This window comes from Centroberyx affinis, unplaced genomic scaffold (genome assembly GCF_046629955.1).
Source record: "Centroberyx affinis isolate AG114_WGS23_722 - 3 ecotype Tasmania unplaced genomic scaffold, CSIRO-AGI_Caff_v1 ptg001248l_1, whole genome shotgun sequence".
NCBI classification, from domain to species: domain Eukaryota; kingdom Metazoa; phylum Chordata; class Actinopteri; order Beryciformes; family Berycidae; genus Centroberyx; species Centroberyx affinis.
In genome coordinates this window covers 165,299-181,582 of record NW_027279759.1, presented here as the reverse complement: position 1 = coordinate 181,582, position 16,284 = coordinate 165,299, and the positions used below count along the sequence as shown (strand labels likewise).

The 16,284-nt window shown below is 44.3% G+C and overlaps 1 protein-coding gene across 6 annotated transcripts in view; it reads right to left on the bottom strand.

Moving 5' to 3' along the window:
* mapk8b (mitogen-activated protein kinase 8b) overlaps positions 1 to 16,284 on the bottom strand; it is a 39,646-nt gene that overhangs the window by 7,184 nt on the left and 16,178 nt on the right. For 3 of the 6 annotated variants that reach the window (XM_071524916.1, XM_071524915.1, XM_071524918.1), the window contains exons 4-7: positions 15,633 to 15,771; positions 11,341 to 11,506; positions 9,819 to 9,890; positions 1,924 to 2,106 (exon numbers count right to left, since the gene is read on the bottom strand). In XM_071524916.1, coding sequence (XP_071381017.1) covers positions 1,924 to 2,106; positions 9,819 to 9,890; positions 11,341 to 11,506; positions 15,633 to 15,771 — 560 coding nt within the window. Of the gene's footprint in view, positions 1 to 1,923; positions 2,107 to 8,344; positions 8,417 to 9,818; positions 9,891 to 10,945; positions 10,949 to 11,340; positions 11,507 to 15,632; positions 15,772 to 16,284 lie in introns of all 6 variants that reach the window. The other 3 variants (XM_071524913.1, XM_071524914.1, XM_071524917.1) reach the window with 2 other exon arrangements.

Here is a 16,284-nt window from a genome sequence, read left to right as displayed (position 1 = left end):
ATTGTTCTTTCGTATGGTGCAAATAAATAAAACCTAAAACCTAAAGTTGCGCTAAAGCCATAATATCAGTGATAATAATATAATGTCTAGAATGCTGATGTTTTGCTTTGTTAGCAAGTAAGTATGTTAAGTCCGTTAGTAACCTCAAATGATTTCCTTCATGACTTCGCACTGCCTTCCTCCCTGCATTTACTGATGCACTTTGTTAGCCGACAAGTAAGCCGATACCAAACTGATTTTTCAAATGCAGTGCAATTTCATTTTGAGTTTCCAAAAAAGCAAAAAGACCAAGGCACTCTTTCTTTCAGATTAAAAATGCCACATGTGGCCAAAACACATCAAGGTTCTTTTTTTAATGTTCAACAGAACCACGGCATATCAATAAAGGCAATTTTAATCTAAAAGAAAGAGTGCCTTGGCCTTTTTACTTTTCTGGATTCTGCTGATAACCTCGCCACCAAAGAGCAACCTTACCATCATTGATTTTTAACCTATGTGTATCCCAGCAGCACTATCCATTCTTGTTCTTTTTTTCTACTTATTTTCTCTTGCATATTAAACAGAAACGGCAGATAGAAAACATTAAGTGTGTGTTATTTATTTAGGTATTTAGGTTAGTCAGTCACTACCAACATTCCCTAAAGGAAACCCTTGTCAGGACCTGCTATCACGGCTCTAAACGCCAAATATGAACATGCAATACATGCAATTTAACAAGCGTAGTTTCAGGGGAACAGGCTGCTGTCACATATTCCCGTCTGCAAATGAAGTGCAGAACAGGATGAGCTGCGTTCGACGCCTCTCCACTGTTCCTCTGTGTTTGTTGTGAGCGTTCCTGTCATCTGCTCTCCATCTCAGCATGAAGACACGCTCCAGGTAAGTTCCTCCTAACGGTAAACAACTCGGTTCTGAACTGTCAGCTTCCGTATTTATTGCTTAATGTAAGGCAGCCACTGAAAATTGATTTGTCACTTGGGCTTTGCTGTCAACGGATGTTTGTTAAGTTGCAGCACACGCAGTGAAACACGAACTTGCCGTTTAGTGGAGGCTTTCATCGTTTTACATTGCTAGGGCACAAGGGCCATGAGTGCATCGATTTTTGGCATGAACCCTTAACCCCACGTTAACGCCATGGTCTGGTCATGCAGGACGCACTGTATAAACCCTCAAATGACTGTAGCAGCAATCAAAAATGTCCAGCATCAGCTTCAGACAAGTCTTTCTTTTTTTATTTCAGGCAGTAAAGCTGAAGAAGCATACTGTGGCTGTTGGATGAAGAGCAGCATGTGATTTCTTTTGGAAGTGCTTTACCTTGCAAGTTGATTTATTTTCAACTTTAATATATTGTCAAAATTATATTTGGGTTACTTTAAAGATAAGATTTCAATTTACTCATTTGAATTTCTCATTAGAAACAGTTTTGGTATTGTCTCATTTCTGTTCATTCTAATTGTGTTTCCTGTGTTTTTATTTCTAGTTCATTTCACATTCTTCCTATTGTTCATTTCTTGTTATTGAATAAATATGAGCAAAATGCTTTATTATTTGAATTTGATTTTATTTCTTTCTGTTCAGCACTTTTCAAAACCCTTGTTTTTGAAAAGTGATGTTTTTATTATTAATAATAAGCTTATTATTATGAATGTTTTATTATTATTATTATTATTACTATTATTTTTTATCATCATCATTATTGTTATTATTATAATCAAAACACTGATTTCCCCATTATTCCTTGCACCTTCCGGCATCTGGAAAAACATCAACTTTAATTTCCCAAATGGTTACCCTTCAAGGTGAAGAAACGTTGCACCTGTAATGTAGCAATGATTTTTACCCCAGCCAAAATCTAATGGGGTCAACTTGATGTCTACCATTCCAGAGTGAATGTTGTCTGTCAGCAGAGGCGGTGGCGTCCATTACCTTTCAGCTTGTTGTGTTCGGAGTCAGCGGGGAACAGCACGTCGGGGAACAGCTTCTCGAAGCTGTAGCCGGCGTAGCGCGGCCGGTTCTCTACGTAGGTCCGCACCGACTGGTTGAGCTTCATCAGGAACTCCTGCGATGGCGTCCCCAGCTGCTCGATCACCTTGTTCCACTGGTCGATATCTTAAGGTGACAGCGTTAAGAAAAGCACCGGGCTGGACTTGGACAAAGGGAGCGGGCTTCAGAGAGCTGGGTGGGACTTTTTGGGGAATATTTTGAATTGATGAGTAATAAAAGATAACAGTCTTGATTCGTGATGTTCTTGCTTGGATATGTACCTAAAATAATTATACATACAAATCTACAGAGTAAAGTGAAAGCTACTGGTTGTGGTGTGAACATGAATGTATACGGAAAAAAAAAAGTATATTGTTCTATCACTGTTGCTTTGGCAACTGTGATTGTATACTTTGGTGAGAGGATGGTGGGACAGTGATGTGGTGAGATGTTTTGGCAGTTTTCTTACCAATAGAAATGGCCAAAAAAGATTCAAATCCCATTAATACATTGAAGCTGCTGAAATCAGTTTGGATGGACTATACTTGCAAAGGCAAGCACCTGTCAGCTCTCCATGAGGTTAACCAGAGAGGTAATGAGAGTTCAACTGAGGGACCCTCAGAGAATACTTCCCTGTACAACACCAGCCAGGAGATACTGTACCTGGACCAACCTCACTGTAGCGAGAGTGCTCCTTAAAGTGGTTAAAGTCACTCTCCATCATGAGAATAGAGCCTTGGAGACCTACGCCATTTTAGACGATGGCTCGGAGCGCACCATCCTGCTCTCCTCTGCTGTAAAATGCTTGGGTCTTCAAGGAAGGGCAGAAGCCATGAAACTGTGAACTGTGCACCAAGACATCGTGCGTGGGTCTTCAGTGGCTTTCACCATCTCCTCAGAGAGCCAGCCCAATGAGAGGCTTTTACCGCTGATCAGCTGGGATTAGCAGAATATTCTTACCGAGTGGCAGCCTTGCAAGAGAAATATGGACACCTACGAGGCCTACCAATACCTGCTATCCACAAGGCACGTCCCACACTGCTCATTGGCTCAGATCATCCAGAGCTCATCACCCTGATTGAGCCAGTGCGCCTTGGCCCACCAGGGGGTCCAGCTGTAATTCGAACGCACCTTGGTTGGACTCTACAAGGCCCCTCTAGACACCTACAGGATCAACTCCCAGCCTCACAGTGCCTTTTTACCTCCGTCTGCTCCCCCTCCACTGACCTGTACCGCCAAGTGGAAAGGTTTTGGCAATTAGATATCCTGCTTTTCCGAAACGAGAAGGAAGTTGTCAGATCGAGACAGGCTCAGGAAGCAATCAACAAGCTCGATTCCAAAACCATTAGAGTGGAGGTCGACAGGACCTACTGCTATGCCACACCCCTTCTGCGAGCTAAGAACATGCCCAGGCTACAGGCACCTAGGGAAGCCGCGATGTCACATCTCCGGAGCATGGAGCGCCAAAAACCCACAACTCACGACAATCTACCAGCAGGAGATCCAGGAGCTTGAGAGTGCAGGATATGTCACTAAGCTCTCCCCCCAGGAGTCGTGGTACATACCTCACCACCTGGTATCCCATAACGGCAAACACAGACTTGTCTTCAATTGCGCCTTCACCTATAAGGGTGAGAGCCTCAACAACTTCCTGCTGCTGGAACCCACGCTTGGCTCGTCTCTTCTGGGGGTGCTTGTCCGGTACAGAGAACATTGTGTGGCAATCAGTGGAGACATCTGTGGAATGTTCCACCAGGTCCGTCTCCTCTCTGATGACAAGCCCCTTCTGAGGTTTCTCTGGAGGGACCTGCAACCCAGGAAACCCCCGGAAGTATATGAGTGGCAAGTCCTCCCCTTCGGCACCAATTGCAGCCCGTGCTGTGCCACATTTGCCCTCCAGAGGCATGTGTTCAGCCACAGCAAGCCAGAGGATGGAGCTCGACATGCAGTGGAAAGGCGCTTCTATGTCGACAATTGCCTGCTAAGCACCACTACACCAGAGGAGGCACAGACCGTGGTGGACCAGTTAAGAGAGTTGTTGGCATCAGGTGGCTTCGAAATTAGGCAATGGGCGAGCAATGACGCTTCCGTGGTCAGTCATCTGCCAAAGGAGGCGAGATCTGCAAGTACGGAGCTGTGGATATCCGAGTCTCAAGCCAATCCTCAAGAGCATGCACTTGGGTTAACCTGGCATTGCGCTCCGGATAACCTGCACTACAAACACCGCCCATCTCCTTACGCAGAAGTGACTATGCGTAATATTTACTGTGTACTCACAGGCTCACTCCCATTTACCACCAGGGCTAAGGTGCTTGTGCAACGTCTTTGGGCTAAGGAGAGAGAGTGGGATGACCCCCTACTACCCTCCGAGCTACTGCAAGCATAGAAGACATGGGAAGGCGAGCTCCAACACTTACCTCAACTCCACTTATCTCGGTGCTATGTGACGTCTGACCTGGATGGAGCCAAAGTGAGCAGAGACCTGCACATCTTTTGTGATGCCTCAGAGGTGACCCATGGGTCTGTGGCATACCTCCACACCTAGGATGAGCAAGGGCAAATTCAGCTAGCCTTTGTACTTGCGCGATCCTGTGTCGCCCCTAAGTGGCAACTTTCCATGCCAAGATTGGAATTCAGTGCCACCCTCAATGGTGCCCAGCTAGCCCGCCTTCGTTACAAGAAGCTAACTGTGGAGATCAAGAACAGTGTTATGGACAGACTCCACCACTGTCCTCACGTGGCTGCAGTCCGAATCCTGCAGATACAAAGTGTTCATAGGAACTCGGATTGCTGAAATCCAGAAGCTCACCCCTGGACACTGCTGGAGGTATGTTGAGTCGTCTAGCAACGCGGCGGATGACAAAACCCAGGGGAAGACCCTATTGGAGCTGGCTCAGCCTAACAGATGGAGTCAAGGGCCAGAGTTCCTCTACCAGAGCCCTGGGTTATGGCCGGTAACCCCTACAGCAGTGATCCTAGAGGACCCAGCAGAACTCAGGAAGTCTAGGTTCTGTGGGTTTACTACTGTTGACCCCTCCGCCATAGATGTCAGCCAGTATTCCACCTTCCAGGATCTGGTGGATGCTACTTGCAGGTGGCTTCCCAGCTCAGTGCAGCTGATTACCAGCGAGCTGAAGACAGTATTCTGCAAAGAGCACAAAGGGAGAGTTTCCCACAGCAGTACGATGCCCTACATTCCAACAAGTGCATCTCCTCATCATGCTGTCACCAGATTTTGACACCCACACAGGGTTAATTCATGTTGGGGGTCGATTACGGTTCTCGATTCTCAGGGGCTGAGAAGCAGTCCGTCGCCACCAGCACCACTGCCCAGAGTGCCAGAAGTGGAGGGCCAAACTGAAGGTGCCCAAGATGGCTGACCTCCCCCCAGCCCGGCTGCGTCTTCTGAAGCCTGCTTTCTACTCCACGGGGGTCGACTGTTTTGGCCCCTATTCAGTGAAATGGGGACAGAGCACTGAGAAGAGGTGGGGGGTGGTCTTTAAGTGCATGACTACACGCTGTATTCACACTGACCTCCTCTGTTCGATGGATAGTGATTCATTCCTGATGAGTCTCAAGACGCTTTGTCGCACGTCGCGGCACTCCCTACGAGATCCTATCCGACCAGGAGACAAACTTCCGTGGAGGAGACAGGGAGCTTCAGGAGAGCTTCACAGCCATGAGCCCTACTCTGCAGACCGAGCTTGCCAAGCAGAAGATAAGGTTCTGCTGTACCTCACGCTGGGAGCGTGAGGTGCGTTCTATCAAAGCTGCTCTCCAGGCCACGATGGGTGGTCAAACCCTCACCGAAGAGGTTCTCAGAACCGTATTGACCGAAGTGGAGGGGATCCTGAACAGCAAGCCCCTGGGCTATGTTTTGTCAGATATCGCGGGTCTGGACCCAGTCACCCCAAACTATCACCTGATGGGGCGGCATGATGCATCGTTACCTCAGGTCGTCTACACTGAATCCAAAAGATTAAGCCAACGGAGATGGAGGCATAGTCAGATGCTTGCTGATCAGTTCTGGGGCCATTTCATCAAAAGGTACCTACTGACCCTGCTGTCCCGGCAGAAGTGGCAAACAGGTACAGGAGACCTTGCACTTGGCACTGTGGTCATGATTGTCAACCACCATCTCCCTTGGGCTCTTTGAAGGTGAAGGAGGTCCATGTCACTTCTAACGGCCACACACGATCTGCAGATGTTCAAGTCAGGGATAAGGTCTACCACGTAGCAGTAGCCCGTCTCATAAAACTGCCTGCAATCCCTTAAGATAATGAGATCGCTACCTCTGCAAGACCTACATAGCCTCTTTGAGATGTACATTCACATAGTGAATGTAGGGGCGGCTGTTCAAGAGGCTCTAGAAAGGGACTGTCCGACGCTAATTGCGGCATGTGAACGCCTCATGTTCACAGCAGGAGAGGAGAGAGCGGACACTAAATACTATTAAGAGTGTAGTTACGTTTTAGTTCCTAGTATTATCATAATGGCAGTTTACTTTTCTGTTAAGAGTGTGTGTGTGTGCCAAAGGGTGAGTAACCAATTAGCCTTTTAAGACATATTTGTTGTAATGTGTCATTTCCATTGCTGCATGGAAACTGCTGTGTGAATTTGTTAATGTGTAACTGTTACCTTTAGCATAACTGCTGAGAGAATATCACAATTCATTTAGTAACTGGTCACATAATGGAGAGAGAGGCAGTTATGCTGTTTGAGTACATTATTTATCTTGTTATTGTAATTGTGAAATAGATACCATTCTTTAATTATTTTGGTTCTTGCGATATAGTATAATTATTATAATCATTTTGCTGTAGGTCTGGATACAGGGAATGTGTTATTGTTAGAGCAAATACTATACAGTCCACCTTTAGATAATAGTTTATACAGCTTGATAGATTATCTATGTCTACCTATTACCAAGGGTTGTTGTTTTTCTGTTTAGACCACACTCCTGTCCATCCTGAGAATAAACTGGCCAGAGATAACCCTCATGTCCGTGTTTTCACTGTCAAGCCGTGGCGACAGCCATCTTTAACCTTGAACCAGAATCCTCCAATACAGACTGGGTGGGATGCAAACACTATGACCTGGGTTGCAAAAATGATTTCCAACATTTGGAAGTTTGCAAACGTTGCATGTAAGGCGAGGAAAACAACTCCTCAAGTACTTCAGATGCTGGAAATCTCAATGCAACACAGACTGTTTTTTGGTCTTGAGGACAAAAACACACACACACACACACACACATAGGCTTAACATGTACAGGTCAACCTGGAAGACAAATACAGACACGTATGCCTTGTTCACAACTTTGTCTGTTGTTTTTTTTGTCTCTGTTGTTTTCATCGTAACGCAACCTCGCCCCACAGAGCGTCGGAGAAACGCTTCTGCACTGACGCAACTTGACGTTTCAACAAGCCTGTTGGTCTTTCCAAAGCAAGCTGACTATATCTTATTTATATTACACCTGAATTTCCCCTCGGGGATCAATAATGTGCAGTCTTATCTTATCTTACAGTTGCGGGAAAATGCCCTCGGAGATGCATTTCGGAATGAAAATCTCTTTTGAAAAACGACAATATGATAATAATTATCAGCAACATGGTCACAATCAACCAGAATGAAACATTTCATTATCAAGATGGTAGTCAAAAAATAAGGTTTGATCAATATACCAGTTTGCCAATACATTGAGTCGATATCAGCCTTTTATTCTATAAAGGATATCGGCCAATGAAAGCATCCACTGCCGATTTGATAGGGAGGTTTTCCCCTGACCACAGCTACAGAAAAACAGTCCATTTATGAATTTAATAGTTATACAATGTTTTTTTGTAATTAATTCTTCATTTAAAAGCCAGTAATGTCTCCCAGAGTTTCTCTACCACTGAATAGGTGTGGTGGGTCACTCTGCCTTAAAGAGCTGCTGACACTAAAAGAATTTGGGTTTCAGTGGAGAGTTTTAGTGTCCCATGATGGTCTAAATGCTGTTATCCGGCATGAAAATGGTCAGATTTAAATATATAAAAAATTGGCACAAAATAATCAGCTATCCGCATCTTCAACACAAAAATATCAGTATCCGTCTTGGCCGTCAAAGACCCATATCAGCTGAACCCTAGTAAAAAATATTTTTTTGTTAACTCATTTTTGTTTACAAGTCGTAAAATATATCTCGGTCATACTTCTGGCTGTTTCTATGTTCCGCTGCCAACGCAAAATTTTAAAAAAAGTATCCACCCTCTGGTCTCGACAACGCGACGGAGCACAAAGATGTGAACAAGACGTTTGGGCAAAAGATGAGAGAGGATGGCATCTGGGTCTGGGTCTGGATGGAGGTTCAACTTAAGGATACGATCAGTGCCTGGAAACAACACACTACCCCGGACCATTTCAGCCATGATGCAGCCAACAGACCAGACATCAACTGAAAAATGAAATGACAACCACCAAATTAGCATGCAGGACACAAAAACAAACAAACAAACAAAAACTCAAAATAACAAAAAGGGAAAACAACAGAACAGAAGATGATGCATTCAAGGTGATGTGTGATGCATGACAAAAAAATGGCTTGCATGCAGTGCGGTGCGTGCTCCCGTGTCAAACCTGGGTCAGCGTCCCACAAGGCCAAGCAACATGATGATGGCTAGAATATACATACACTACCAGTCAGAAGTTTGGACACACCACATTTTACTTTATTTTTACTATTTTCCACCCTTTAGAATAACAGTAAAGACATCAAAACTATGAAATAACACAAATGGAATTATGCAGCGACCAAAAAAAACCAAATCAAAACTATCTTATATTTTATATTCTTTAAAGTAGCCGCCCTTTGCCTTGCTGGAAAGGCAAAGGCTTTGGAAAGAAATTTATACATAGGATGAACTTCACTATTTATATTTGTCTGAGAAACACATTTCAAGCATTTAAGCAGAAGCCTTTAGATCAAAATGGCTTTAAGAGAATGAAAAACACAGAACATTCAGTCAGGAGGGTCCAAATTGTTGACTGGTAGTGTATCACAGTAAGAACAGCAATATTAGCAGCCAAAGAGGAGTTATGATTATTTCTTGATGCACAGTGCATCATAAGCTTTAGACGAGTGAGACGCTGACTTTCAAGGCCTTCTATGTGTATTATGAGAGCAGAAATGCATTTTAACACCCTCAGTATTCTCACTGCAATCCATTTAGTCTATGTATGCATGTGTAAAAACTACATTTTCTGATATACAAAGCCAAAAATGAGTCCTTTTGAGCTCTTTTCCACACATCCACATGTGTGAGATTGCAGATTACAGCCTCACATATCTGAGGCGTCTCTCGAACCGAACACCAGTGTGTTCTGTGTTGCATTCTGGGACGATTTATCCTTTTGTGCGACTGCAGCTACGTGATCTACAAAGACGTATGGAGAGCAGTTTGGAGGATAGAAGAAGGTGTTTTCTGCAGTTCAGTTCTTGGTTATGAAAGAGCAAACTATTTTCAATTCTATTTCGGGTTTTCCATGTGACTGTCATGGTGCTTCAAGCAACAGTGCTGCCACTTAGGTGAGTGGGGAGGGGGTTTGTGTGTGTGTGTGTGTGTGTGTGTGTGTGTGTTGTGTGGGAACAGGAGGTGGGTGGTTGCAAGTTGAGGTGTCAGGCACATCGGAGAAATAGAATTTCCATAGTTGCTCACAGGATATGATCTCTCTGCGATCCATTCGATGAAATATAATGGTTTGGAAAGAAGAAAGAAATCAGGACTGTTTTGGTTTTTTTTGTGCTGTGTTTGTTTCACAAGAAATGCCAGACACTGCTGCAAGCAGCTCAAGGATACAATCCCTTCCTGGAAAAAGGATTTTGTGGCGAACCATTTCTGCCATAATGCAGCCCACAGCCCAAATATCCACTACATACGCGCAGCATAGAGGGAGGGAGGAGAGAATAAGCAAAAAAAGCAACAAGTCAGCAGGAAAAGTTAGGGTCAGTGTTTTCGGTCAAGAGGACTGAGGGTGAGGAAGCCTGCTAACAAGACTCTCCAGAGTTTTGCTGTAATAAGAGCTTCCTCTGTGTTTCCACCTCAGAATGTGTATTGTATAGGTTTTTATGTGTTTTTATGTGTGTGTGATTGTGTTATTTTATGATGGCTTTTATGGGCTTGTCTTCTCTTTAAGTTATGTGTTTCATGTCTTGTTGTGAAGCGCTTTGTAAACTGTGTGTTTTAAAAAGTCGCTATATAAATAAAGCTTATATATATATAAATAAGGATTTTCTCCTAGAAGAACTTTTAAAGGTCCCATATTCTCCACCTCCCAGAGTTTTATTTTGTGTCTTGAGGTCCATTCAAAGCTGTGTGTGTGGTGTCATGTACCAAAAACACTCTCAATCCATTTTGACACGTTCATTTTCCAGCATCTCTCTGAGCCTTACCAAGAACAGGCTGTTTCTGTCGCTGTGTCTTCAAGGCTCATTAATATTAACGACCCCTCTGTTCCGATTGGCTAACCGTTTCGAGAGTGAAACGTGAGACGCCGCGGCCCGGCGGCTACAGGTAGGGAAAACTCTCCGGTAATAAACAATGACACCCGCTCAATCGCTTTGAAAAAAACACTTTGTTAGTCTATTATTTCTTACAAAAATGATAATGAGCGAACCTTTGTGACGCCACAAAGTTACGGAAGTCCAAACGGCTCGTTTAGAGGCTCGCTGCACTAATATGGATTGTGTGGATTTAGTTTTGATACTTTCACCATGTTTAGATAGACCATCCAACTCCTTTATCATCACAGAGGCAAGGGGAGTCCTGTTTTATACCATATGGGACCTTTAAAAGCACCAAGTTCCTTCAACATCTGGGTTTAGATGTGTAACCGCTAAGCTAATGAAGCATCAGTCACGTCTCCGTATGAGACCGTTCTGCACAAACTGTGATGTGTTCCAGGCAGTGTTGAGTGCTGAGTGAACCCGCTGAAGCATGCATTCAGTGACTGGATTCATACTGGCGTTCTTCAGCCTCTCTGTAACGAGCTCAGGACGGCCGCCCGCTTAATAAAACATCAAACACAAGCTATAGCACTGCTGGGCACCGGCGTCCCCAAACAGGAAGTTTCCCATGAAGCACCGCTGCCCGACGTGCCAACTCCCCCCCCCCCCCCGTGTGTGTGACCTTTAGAGGAACAGGGAGGGGGTGTGTGTGTTTGTGTGTGTGTGTGTGTGTGTGTGTGTGTGTGTGTGTGTGGGCGGTGCTCATCCCAGTGGGAGGGGCATGCAGCAGGCCAGGCAGCGTTCTGCATCGGCGGCAGCGGAGTAGCTCCTCATTGGCCGGTCGCTCTGCTCAAGACGCCGCGTCCTCCACTCACCGTTGGCCTGGTAGCCCATGCCCAGGATGACCTCGGGGGCGCGGTAGTAGCGGGTGACGACGTAGGGCGTCATCAGGAGGCCCGTGGCGGCCGTCCGGGCGAGGCCGAAGTCCAGGATCTTCAGCGTGCAGTCGGACTTCACCACGATGTTACTGGGCTTCAGGTCCTGCAGGGGGAGCGGGACGACGAGGAGGAGGTTATCAACAACATAATAATGAAGAAGAAGAAGAAGAAGAGGAAGAAATTCTATGTATATAGCACTTTTTAAAACAACTGTCAAAGTGCTTTCCAAATTTCCATAATAATAATAAGAAGAAGAAGAAGCAGAAGCAGAAGCAGAAGAAGGAGAAGCAGGAGAAGAAGAAAAAGAAGAAGAAGAAGAAGCAGGAGAAGAAGAAGAACAAGAAGAAGAAGAAGAAGAAGAAGAAGAAGGAGGAGGAGGGGGAGGAGAAGAAGAAGCAGAAGGAGAAGTAGAAACTTTATTTATATAGCTTTTTTTTGCAACAAAGCACTTTCCAAATTTCCATAATAATAATCAGAAGAAGAAGCAGAAGCAGAAGGAGAAGAAGAAGGAGAAGAAGAAGAGGAAGAAGAAGAAGAAGAAGAAGAAGAAACTTTTTAAAACAACTGTAACAAAGTGCTTTCCAAAACAGTAAATCCTGTCAGTCAGCTGACACCACAGGAAGAGATGGAAGTCTCCTCCAGGAAATAATCCTCAAAAACACTTTACTGTCACATCCACGGCTTTTTATTAGACCGTCTTTGTTTAGCTGGGACAGCAGTTCATTCCAAGCTAGGTTTGACACTGTAAAGTTTGGATTTTGAAAACGACAAAAAAGTAAATGTTAAAAAATCGAATTACAGATGGTATGCATTGAAAAATGATTTGGGGAAATGTAAGCTAAACACAGACAGAAGTAAATGGGCTAAAACTCTAAAGACACCAGTATTCTGCTTTAAAGAGTCTCACTGCCTGCTGCAATGAATGAATGAATATATTATTTTCGTGTCTGGTCATTTACATGAGCCGTCCCTCATGGAATTATTCAGACACATTAACTAACAACAAACCAAACATTCCGGCATGTCCACCATCACCTCCCACAAATAACGCTCCAGTAGATATCCCACAATGGAAAAAGAGCAAATATACAAACATACAGACACAGCCCCCTAAGCACAAGACACAATACACAAATCCAAACAGGAAAAAATCTGCATCTGAATCCATTAGTGCCAAACACTGTATATTTGATCCAGTTCATAAACCAATAGTTTGCAATCCATATAGAATAGTGTGAGGAATTTATCTATCATATGTTACTTTTCTCCTCCTATCTCATGCTTTAGAGAGATATTCAGAGAATGCAGAAACATTATCAAAAAGGTATTCAATCAAAGCTCCATTCTCAATACCTATCAAATCTAAATCAGGCACATGAACTTTTTTAAACAATATTTGTCGTAAATCATGATGTAAAGGACTTGATGAGCGGGAAGACCTTTCAAAATGAGTTGATTTGTAGAAACAGTAAGAGTTATTCTTTCTCCTCCTCTGAACCTAATGCTGAGACTAAATCTAATTTTCCACTTAAGCCACCATTATTATTCTCACGGCACTTCAAGGATTTCCATCCAATAAAGCGTCCTGTCATAAACACAGCTCATTGCCTATGGATGTAATTTACTGATGACCATCTGCCATTTGATTTATTACAACTTGGTGAGTAACAGACAGTCTGTTCGCCTGCCAAAACAGTTGTGTGTTGACAAATTGGAATTCGGCATCATTTATCTACCAATAAATTGGATATTTCATCTTTAATTTCATCACAGTCCCTGTTGTCATCATCATAACCATTTTCTGGGCACGGAGGGGGAAGTGAATCAGGAACGATCAACACTCCAAAACCCAACTCCCGACTCCCAAAAGAAGAAACTGAGCTGGGAAACCTACAATCATCCCAACGTTATACCAGGATTTCTCTGTTCTATCTTTGTTTTGTTCGGACCGTTGTCTCTGTGTTTGCCGCTACTATTTCCAAAACAAACATAGGAACGCCTCTGATTGGCTGAACGGACAGTTAGGAATCCATCCATCCAGATAAAAGTTCAGCTGGGTTGAACTTTCCGTCTGTCAAAACAGATGGAAATCTGACAGACGGAGCGTCATCAGTCCTGTCTGGACAACAGACAGCTGTCAGTGGAAATTAATTGAAACAAACGGAGACGGACAGACACGACAACCAAGCCAATGCTAGAACACTAAAAGGTGAGAACGAGTGTTAACTGTGTGAATGTGAAGCCAGGCACTGAGAAACACAAGCATGGAAAATCCAGGAAATCTTCAGTGGGTAAATAAAGGTAAAAATCGTCATAATCATTATCATCATCATAATTTTTTGGCAATAAAACCTTTAAACTGTAGGATTTTGGCACCTGATTGGGCAGAGAAACGTATTCAGGAGGGAGTGTTTTGAAATTTTGTGCATCTTAAAACGACTAAAGAGCTTTACAACTCAACAACACAGAGTCACTAGGTAAAAAAAACAGATTCACCAAAACCTGAATAACAGATTTTAGCCATAACAGCTACTGAAAAAGTCTCATTCGGGCAGCGGGCCATGACCAGCAGAGAGAGACGGAGCACTTTAAAACGCAGAGAGCAGTAACTTGGCGATACGTGACTCACGGTGCGCCCGGTCACCTCATGAAAGGTTTGCGTGCCGATGCCAGAGCGGCCCGGATCGCCTCGCCGACGGCTCCATTAGTTCTGCCTGGCAGAGCAGGAGGAGCATGTGCTCTGCTAATCTACTGCTGCGGCTGATTGACAGAGAGCCGTGCGTGTGCGAGTGTGTTAGTGAGTCAGTGAGAGATAAAGAGACCGTGTGTGTGTGTGTGTGTGTGTGTGTGTGTGTGTGTGTGTGTGTGTGTGTGTGCAGGGAGGCGGGGGATGTCCTTTGTATGATGCTGCTGGTGCTTGAGGGTGTGTGTGTGTGTGTGTGTGTTACTGCAACATGTGTATGATGTCAGCTTGGGTGTGTTTTTCTGATATACTCATATATTCATGTGTGTGTATCAGGGCTCTAAAGCCCTAGTAAATACAAATGCAACCAGAGAGATTCTGCATTGGAAATTAAAGCTTTTCAATGATGTTTGGGACATTTTGGGGTGTTTACCATTTCCTGTGGGCGTGGCTAGTGGTGAGCTGGTTGTGGCTATCAAGGTGAGGCAACAACAACGATAGAGGAAAGCAGGAAGAAAAGAAAGAGTGAAGCTAAACCGTTCAGAAACACGGTGAACGTCAGCGTCAGATCGGCTGCGGAGGCTTCACACTGCCGGTGACCTCAGCCTCAGGAGAGATGACATCATCAAGATGACTGACAGGTGTTTGGGGGCGGGGATCTGACCAACTGAGGGGGAGGAGGGGCGGGACTAACAATAACACTTGGCTGATTCAAGGAGAAAAGTTGCATATTGTGGCTTTAAATCTGGGTGCAGCTATTTTGTTGAAACTTGTTTAGAGTGAACCTGGCAACCCTTCCTCTGTTATCTGTTCTGCTGTAGCCAATGAAACGTCAGCTCCACTTTGTTTACCTCAAAGCCGGGGTTTTTTTTTTTTTTGTAATTGACTAAAATTAAATCCCCTTCCCCAGGCTTCTCCTCAGGAGATAGTGTGTTTCCCTCGAGCGCCGGCTGATGGCCAGACAGTCGCTCGCCAGCCGGCGACTTCTTCTGCAGCGGTAATTTTTGTTTTTAATACACAGAATTTTTCCTCAATCTGATATAAACATATTGATGTTTGGAGCCTCGTCTTCTGCTGGTGCTTCTGGGTTTCCGATACTGAAAGTTTCAGCGCTACCAAGTAAAAATATAAGTTCAGAGCCTTGTGTTTGTGTGCTTACTGTATATTGAACTTTTGGGCTAAGCTCCCTGGTGATGGAGCTAATAAATGCAAACCCATGTGTGTGTGGGTGTGTGTCTGTGTATTTATGCATAGGTGTGTGTGTGTGTGTGTGCTTATATTAAACTTTGGCCTTATGATGTAGCTGATAAAATCCTGACTATTTCACTATTGTAATTTAGGAATTTAAATTTATTCTACTGTTGCTCTCACTATAAATCAGTCTAGATTAGAGCTTCAACTGAATACCTTGGATGTAAACTCTGTGTGTGTGTGTGTGTGTGTGTGTGTGTGTGTGTGTGTGTGTGTGTGTGTGTGTGTGTGTGTGTGTGTGTGTGTGTGTGTGTGTGTGTGTGCGTGTGTGTGTGTGTGTGTGGCGGTGACTCACCCTGTGTATGATGCCGGCGGCGTGGAGGTGTTTGATGCCGCACAGCATCTGGTACAGCAGATAGGACAGCCTCTCGTGGTCCAGCTCCATCTGAATCACCTGGCACAGGTTGGCATCCATCAGCTCCATCACTAGATACCTGCAGAGGGCAGCCCGCAGGTTAAAACACACACACACACACACACACACACACACACACACACACACACACACACACACACACACACACACACACACACACACACACACACACACACACACACACACACACACACACACACACACACACACACACACACACACACACACACACACACACACACACACACACACACACACACACACACACACAGAAAGACAGACAGACAGACACACACACAGGAAGAGACACACATGCACACACCCAAAGAAACACACACAGGTTTCATGCATTAGCTCATCACCAGGTAGCTAGATAACAATAAAAGCTCTCTCTCTCATACACACACACACACATGCAAAAAATGTGTGAGGTGTGTATGTAGTTTGGCAGGTACAGTGGCAGCATTATAACAACTGATAATTCAATATCTACTGGATAATGCATAATATCCCTCTAATTTGGTTGAATACGTAATAAAAGCTTCTAATGTAATGAATTCCCGGATAATCA